The following is an 8,420-nucleotide window of genomic DNA, read 5'->3' on the forward strand; positions in this document are numbered from 1 at the left end:
TTTCTCTCTCCCTCTCTGCGTCATCTTCGTTCGTTTTTCCTTTTATTTCGGGATCTTGGGTTCGAGATTTTGTGAAGTACGTCAAGGGTGGAAGTCCCTTTTGACCAATGGTGAATTACATGATATAATTATTTTTCAACAGTTAACTCATCTTCTACAAGGAAGTATTACCGTGGGAACGATAGTTTATGATTAATTTTTACGAGAAAATTTGTCGGTGTTTTTCCGTTTTTTTGTTTCTGTGTTTGATTTAACCCTAACTGTCGAAAAGCGGTTGGCAAATAAAATAAAAATTCGTTATTCTTATATTCGGGTCTTCACACAAAGAATTCTCCGGGCAAGCGCAGCGTTTGTCCGTAGACCAGCTCGGCTGCGGTTGCGTTGATGTCGTCCTTGTACGCGGTCCGAACTCCCAAGAGCACGATGGGTAGGTCGTCTGTCCAGCGGTCAGAAGAGTGGCACCTGATCGCTGCTTTGAGTTGCCTGTGGAATCGCTCGATGATTCCGTTGGCGGCTGGGTGAAAGGCGGTGGTGCGGATTCTCGACGTACCTGTCAGCGCTGTGAGTGCTTTGAACAGGTGGGACTCAAATTGTCGTCCCTGATCGATCGTTAGCCGCTGTGGAACGCCAAAACGAGCGATCCAGCCATCAAAAAGTGTTTTGGCTACGGCGGCAGCTGTGATCTCCGACATGGGAAATGCTTCCGGCCAACGGGAGAAACGGTCGATTGCCGTGAGGCAATATGTGAAGCCGTTGGATGGCGGGAGCGGTCCAAGGATGTCAATGTGGACGTGGTCGAATCGCTGATTTGGCGGGGCGAATGATCCAGTCGGTGAGACGGTGTGCCGGGTGATCTTGTTCTTCTGGCACGCAATACAGCTACGCACGAACTTTTTGCAGTCACGCTCGATGTCGGGCCACACGAAGGACTTTTTAACGAGGCGGCATGTGGCTCTCACCCCGGGGTGTGACAACCCGTGCAGTGAGGCGATCGCCTGCTGTCGGAAGTCTTTGGTGACAAAGGGACGGGCGTTGAGCGTGGATGTGTCACAGTAGAGTTGTGCCGTGGTGTTCGGAATGGTGATTCGTTTAAGCTGGAGACCTGTATTGGAACGGAGGAGCTGTCCCAGTTCGTCGTCGGACTCTTGGGCGGAGGCGAGTGCCCGGAAGTCGATCGCCTGTGTGATAGGCTCTATTCGAGACAAGGCATCTGCAGGGATGTTGTTTGTACCCTCGACGTGACGGATGTCCGTGGTGAATTGTGATATGAAGTCTAAATAGCGAAACTGTCGGGGTGATGCCCTTTCAGGTTTCTGTTTCAGGGCGAAGGTCAGCGGCTTGTGATCGGTGAATAGAATGAACTGCCTTCCCTCCAGCATGTGTTTAAATTTCTTGACGGCAGAGTAGGCGCTCAGCTCCCGGTCGTATGCGGACCACTTTTTCTGTGGTTCCGATAGTTTCTGGCTGAAAAATGCTAATGGCTGCCAGTGTCCGTCGATCCTCTGCTGTAGGGATGCCCCTACGGCGGTGGATGATGCATCAACCATTAGGGAGAGATGCGCGTTTCGTGACGGGTGGGCTAGGAGTGCGGCACTAGCAACGGCGTTCTTTACGTTGCGGAAAGCGCTGTCGGCATCGGAGGTCCACTCGAGGTGATCTTTCGGACTCGGTTTGCCCTGAAGCAGTTTGTTGAGTTCTGAAGTGATGGAAGCTGCATTGCGTATGAAGCGGCGATAGAAATTGACTAGTCCCAGGAATCGGCGTAGATCGCGTACAGTAGTTGGTCTAGAGAACTCGATAATTGCCTCGACTTTTTGCAGAAGTGGGCGGATTCCTTTTGGGTTGACCAGATACCCAAGGAATTGTACTTCTTGCTTTCCGAATACGCATTTTGATGCGTTGATTACAACACTGTAGTCACGAAGTTTGGTAAATAACTTGCGTAGGTGCTGCAGATGTTCAGTTTCATTCCGGGACGCTATAAGTATGTCGTCGATGAAGACGTAACAAAATTCGAGGTCACGAGTAACTTCGTCCATGAAGCGCTGGAATGTTTGCGCGGCGTTACACAAACCAAAAGACATGAAGTTGAACTCGTATAGTCCAAACGGTGTGGTGACGGCCGTCTTAGGGATATCCTCTGGAGCTATAGGGATGTGGTGGGACGCACGGACAAGGTCAACGGTTGAGAAGTACCCACAACCGTGAAGAGTGGATGCGAAGTCCTCTATGTGAGGGACAGGATAACGGTTGGGTACGGTTCGTGCGTTGAGTAGACGGTAGTCACCGCAGGGTCGCCACTGGTCGTTCTTCTTTGGGACGAGGTGTAATGGCGATGACCAGCTGCTGGTGGACGGTCGGCCAGATCCCTTGAGCGAGCATGAATTCGAACTCGCGCTTAGCCAGAATGTATTTGTCCGGCGCAAGTCGCCGGGGTTTGCAGCGCACTGGTTGTCCAGGCGTCGTGATAATATGATGGACGGTGGAGTGTCGGACGGGTGCGATGGTTGGAGATGGACGTGCTATCTCGGGAAACTCGCTCAGTAGTCGATGATAAGAAGAATTGCCGGCAATAGTTCGTACTGACGGTGAAGTGACGCTGAGGATATGTCCTTGGCTGACCAGTTTCGTTGTCGAGTCGATGAGACGTTTGCTGCGAAGGTCTGGGAGAAGTCCATAATGGGATAAAAAATCAGCACCGATCAATGGTTGTGTGACGTCGGCTACGATGAATCGCCATGTAAAGTTTCGTCGAAGAGAGAAGTCTGGCGTGATTGTTACGTAGCCGTATGTCTTGATTGCTGTGCCGTTCGCTGCGAAGAGTTGATAGTCTTCTGCGCGGCGCTTTGGAAGGCGTGAAGCTGGATAAACGGAGACATCGGCGCCAGTGTCGATTAAGAATATGACTTTGGACGTTTGATCCGTGATGAATAAGCGACGGCTTAAATTTTTGGAATCAGTCGCAGTCTCTACTGACTCCCGTTCTCGTTTCCCATCGAACAAGGTGGTCGGCAGCGTCGGGCATTCGCGCCAAATTTTGCATGGTACCAGCAGACATTGTTCGGGAAGGTGTTAGGTGGGGAGCGTCGACCGAGTCTTCCACGGCTCGAGGAACGGCGGCGAGGTGGAGAGCGGCCATATTGTCGTGACATCTCGGAGATTTGTTTTGAGAGTTCGGAGATTTGCACTTCGAGCGCGGCGATTCTGGGATCGACCGTGGCAGAGGCCGTAGACGTGGCGGAAATATTCGATGACAAGGGGTACAATTCGCTAAGGCGGTCGGCGATCTTAGCGAGAGATTCGAGTGTGCCCTCGGATATGGTTATATCTTCTGTATATCGGTGGGAAGACGGGACAACCAAATACTTCTGAGTAGGTCCTCCGTAACCGTGTGACCTGCGAGTTCTTAAGCGTCGAAGGAATTGCGATGGCGTGCGGTCGCCGAGCTCTTCGGTACGTAGAAGCTTTTCGAGACGTTGGGCTTCGGACTGGGACATGCGGTCGATCAGTGCCCGTTTAATTGCTTTGTACTTGTCGGTATTCGGAGGAGCGGCCAAAATGTCCTGAACTTCGGTAGCCATACGTTCCGATAAACTCGCGACTACGTGGCTGTATTTCGTTTCGTCGTGGGATATATTAGCGAGGCCGAATTGGCTCTCCAACTGGGCGAACCAGAGGGCTGGGTTCTCGGACCAAAATGGCGGCGGCTTGACGGCCACGTGGCCGACCACGGGTTCGCTCATTTTGTCACGTACCTGGTAAAATATTTGTTCTCCAAGCGAAATTGTGAATTCGATGAGTTTTAATGTCCGGCTCACCTATGTAGGCTTTGGTCGTTTGCCACTACAATCCTTTGTCTAGTCGGAGGTAGCTGAGCTCTTGTCGAACACACCTGAACTGTCTCGTGGCAGGTCGAAAAAAGCGCGGAGATCTGACGAAACCTGACGTCATCCTCTCCAGACCCACTGGTGGCGACTGTAGGCGTTAGCGCCTCAAGTTATTGAATCGCTCTCAAATATAATAGTTTATATGAGTATAATTTAAGAAATAAAATTAAAATTTGGTTTGAGTAATTTGATTGTACTGTACAAGCCTTTTATTCTGCGAGAGATTAGAATACCACGTGCATGGATTGTAAAGTTCACCACGTGCTTCTCTTCGGTTCTTACGATAAGTTGCCGTATTCTATAGAGTTAGTGGAAGGAACGACGAAACTTAAAATTGCTTGTAAATTAGCTTGTAATTAATTTAATTAATGTTGTTGTTATTTTCAGATTTTGAAAATGGCTTCGGGGGGTTTTGATCCCGATCCAGTTTTTCCGATCCCTCCTCGTGGTATGTTTTATTTCAATGAAGACCATCCACCTATTATCCCTGATATTTATTATTACAGTTCGAATCCAAGCAATCCTGAAATATCATTTGAGTCATTTCCACGGCTGATTTATCCAGGATATCCACGTAGGAGGAGAATCAATCCATATTTTCGATTTGCTGGTGGTTGTGAAATAGATGAGATAGTTGGAAATCCTGTACCACGGGAACCATGTCCAGACCAATTTTGTTTTGAATTGCCAAAGGAAGGAATCAATCCAAAGGGTGGTTTTAAAGTGGATGGAGGGCCTCCTATACCATTTGAGTTATTTTTAAAGCATCAAAATGCTTGTGAAGTAGAGAAGAATGAAGCTTTCTTCATTTCTTTTTATTCATTTTTAGAGACAATAATGTTAACACCAATGCAATTAATGACATATAAATTTCCAATGCAATCCTCTGCCAAAGCTTCTCGTGGTGAAATTAATTTAGATTCTTTAATAGAAAAATGTGCTCGTTGCCGCTCCGAATATAATAGAACTATCGATGATCTTGAGGATATCTGTGTTTATCACCCTAAAAAACCGATTTCTGTTCTCCCATTTGACACATTCTATCGGCTTTGTCCATGTTGCGGTACTGAAAAAGAAAGTACTGGCTGCACTTTTAACAATTTTCATGTATCAAGTTCAAAGTGCGGGGTGAATGATGATTTTCTAAACACAGCTGATTATGATTTTACAGAAAAGAACATAGTAGTTTTAGACACAGAAATGTGTTACACTAAATTGGGTCTGGAAATAACTAAGATAACTCTCTTATCATTTGATGGAAGTTTATTATTCGAGACATATGTGCAACCAAAATCACCTATAATTGATTATAACACAGAGTACAGTGGCATCACTGCAGAAATGCTTGAAAAGAAGAAGACACTTCAATTTGAAGAAGTACAAGCATTATTATTAACTATTATTAACAAAGACACCATTATAATTGGGCATGGACTGGAAAATGACCTCCAAGCTTTACATTTTATCCATACAAAAATTGTAGATACTTCTGTAATATTTCGTACTGAATGTGGATTTCCTTTTCGCCCATCATTGAAATGTTTATCAAAGAAATTTTTAAGACAATTCATTCAGGAAGATACGATAGCGGAGAAGATTGCCGAGTTTGTCTTGATCTTGTTATGCTTAAATGGTCTTCGAGTGATTTTTGCTTAGGTCTATGCAATTACCCTAATGTATCTCATGAAGTTTTTAAATGAATGTCAATTTGATCCCCCTATTAAGATGTAAGTTTAAGATGTTTCAGTAACTGTCACATCAACTAGTCATTTATTTTGTATTTCATAGTTTTTGTAATAAATTTTACTTTTACTTATAAATACTTTATTTATACAAAATGTGGTTAAAGTTGAAACATAAAAATGTTTCATTTAAAGATTTTAATAGATTTTAAATAAATCATATACTTATGTAAATACTGCATTTTATGTAAATATGAAGTTATTGTCTTGGGATGAAATTTTATATGTATATAAAGGATCATTGTTATATATACAGTGATAATTTATTGAATAACAGTGTTGTTTAATGGTATTATAAGAACTTTTGTATAATTTTCTAAACATTTTGTCATGTATTTTATAAAATCTGTAATTTTATTTTTAAAATTTTCCGTTTTTCATACTTTGTATATTGTGAATCACGCACAATGTCAATTTTATTTGAGAAGTACAAACTATATTTTTGTAATGAACTACAGACATTGTAGAAATTATCAATCTACATTTTTGTATTATTTCACTAAGTGCCTAACTGATTTGACCTAGATTAAAATTTATTTTTTTGTGATGATGTGTGTGCAACCATCAATATATTCTGTTAAAATTGTAACAAGTGCAATGCATTAAAATTTTTTAACACATATACATTCGTAGTTTGATTATTTATATTTTTTAAACGATTGATTACAGAAAATTATATTTTGTAATAGGTTTAATGCGTTCTGTTAAATAAAACAGAGTCGTAGCTTACAACACATTAAATTTTTAAAGAATATTTGTGTTTCATATTTGAATAAATTATTTATAAAATTAGGTAATAATTGTAATTTCTCACGTCGAGTAAACTCTTCAAGAGAAAATGCACTCTTGTAATAAGAACATGTAGTGAAAACACGATTATCCGATCTTTGTGGAACTAGCGGTTATTAGGATTATTCAGAAACTCTTTTTGTATTTTGGGTTTTAATGAACAACGGATGTGACAACAAGGAATACATGTAACCTGAGGCGTTAACCTTAAAACATGGCACAATAAAGTTACATGGAGAATTTAGTCTGTATACACAGCGCTACATGTTTTATTGTAACTTTCGGATAATCGAGTTTCTATTGTATTCTTACACTGCATATTTTGTCATTTAGAAACACCTTTAAATCAGCAACAAGGTGCATAACTTTCGTGACAAATTTAAAATTGTATGTGGCGCCATCTGTTATGAGATTTCATTTTAAAATGTTTAATTATTATAAATTGGGGTTAATGTTACCCTAGGATCCAAAATGGCGGCGGGGGAAATTTTTCCCTACGTTGGAGACTGCGACGGGGAAAAAATTTTCCCTCGATTCAAGATGGCTGCGTTTCCGGCCGCCATCTTGAATTTCTCTGCACACTCCGCGGATATTAACCGAAATAAACAATGAAAAAAAATAATTTTTTTACTCACTTTTCGATGGTAGTTGCCTGCTTCTTCCTATCTTTTTTTCCTTTCCGAACGTATTTTTAAATATACGCCCTTTCTCGTACTTTCTTTTACATATTACGGTCTCGTCGATTTCCACCGTTTTATTCGGACCTCCTTTTTTAAACGATGTCAAATTACTCAAAGCTATAAGCAATACCAACCGTATGTGATTGGACCAATCGACTCCCGTTTTTCTGGATTTGCCCGCCGCAATCGCCGAGGTCGTCGCCGTACATTCCAGGGTTAATGTTACCCTAGGTCACAAAATGGCGGCGGCTGGATTTTTTCCCTACGTTGGAGACTGCGACGGGGAAAAAATTTTTCCCTCGATTCAAGATGGCCACGTGACCGGCCGCCATCTTGAATAGCTCGACAGTATACGCGTATTTTATCCGAAATATAACAAATTAAAAAAAGCGAAAAAGTAATTTTTTACTCACTTTCCGATGAACGTTGGCTACTTCTTCCTTTGTTTCTTTCCTGTCCGATCCAAGTTTTTCCCGGTTTCGCTTACCTCCAGATTTTCTTTCGGTGCATTTCTTTTCTTCCCTGTTCTTTTTCCTTCGGCCGCTGTTTTATTTGTCGATTGGCGTTTTCCTTCTTTTGATGTGGAAGCACTTTCCTGCTTTTTGGCATCTTTCCCTTCTTGTTTCCTTTCTGCTTCGTAATCGCCGCGGGCGCCGAAGGAACGGTTTCGGGCTCGCGCCAAATCGGCACTTTTCCACTGCCAGGATAGATGTTGCGTAAGTGTTGAGCAAAAATTTGAAATCTCTCGCCTGGTTTCCTGGAGGGCCAATTCAAGAATTTCTTATACATAAACAAGTACATGTACGAGTCAGATAGATCACTAGTATAGTGTTTTGGCAGGTGTTTCTTGTTTTTTAAATAGCCCCAGAGGCGTTCGATATTCTGAGTATGATCTCCTGTTTTGGGATCGACGAAATTTTTCGAATGATTTACTGTCCTATGTTCGACTGCTACCCCTTCGATGTCGTCAATATGCATGTATCCTTTCCATTCGTCCGTTATTATAGTGCTGCCTGAATTTACGTATTTATACACGATCCAATTCAAAGTATTTTCTGATCTGTCGTTAACCTGACATACGAAGCAATTCTTGTCTTCCCGGCAGATTCCGCCAACCACCCATTTCGTGCTCTTTAATATACGCCCTCTCTCGTACTTTCTCTTACATATGACAGTCTCGTCAATCTCCACTGTTTTATTTGGCCCTCCGATTTTAAATGATGACATATTACTCATAGCAATAAGCATTACCAACCTTATGTGATTGGACCAATCGACACCCGCCTTTCTAGATATGCCTGCCGCAATCGCAGAGGTCGTCG

At 42.8% G+C, this 8,420-nt stretch overlaps 1 protein-coding gene across 1 annotated transcript; it reads right to left on the reverse strand.

Moving 5' to 3' along the window:
* Positions 1–2,969: 2,969 nt before the first annotated feature.
* On the reverse strand, positions 2,970–3,743 carry LOC136975027 (uncharacterized). Its single transcript, XM_067270018.1, has one exon. It carries the CDS (start codon positions 3,741–3,743, stop codon positions 2,970–2,972), a length of 774 nt encoding a protein of 257 aa, XP_067126119.1.
* Between the last annotated feature and the right edge of the window lie 4,677 nt (positions 3,744–8,420).

Source organism: Centruroides vittatus, unplaced genomic scaffold (genome assembly GCF_030686945.1).
Source record: "Centruroides vittatus isolate TY-2023 unplaced genomic scaffold, ASM3068694v2 contig_361, whole genome shotgun sequence".
NCBI classification, from domain to species: Eukaryota; Metazoa; Arthropoda; class Arachnida; order Scorpiones; family Buthidae; genus Centruroides; species Centruroides vittatus.

What these genes read in the sequence shown, in the direction of transcription:
- LOC136975027 (XM_067270018.1), bottom strand. Translation starts at nt 3,743, where the DNA reads ATGAGCGAACCCGTGGTCGGCCACGTGGCCGTCAAGCCGCCGCCATTT.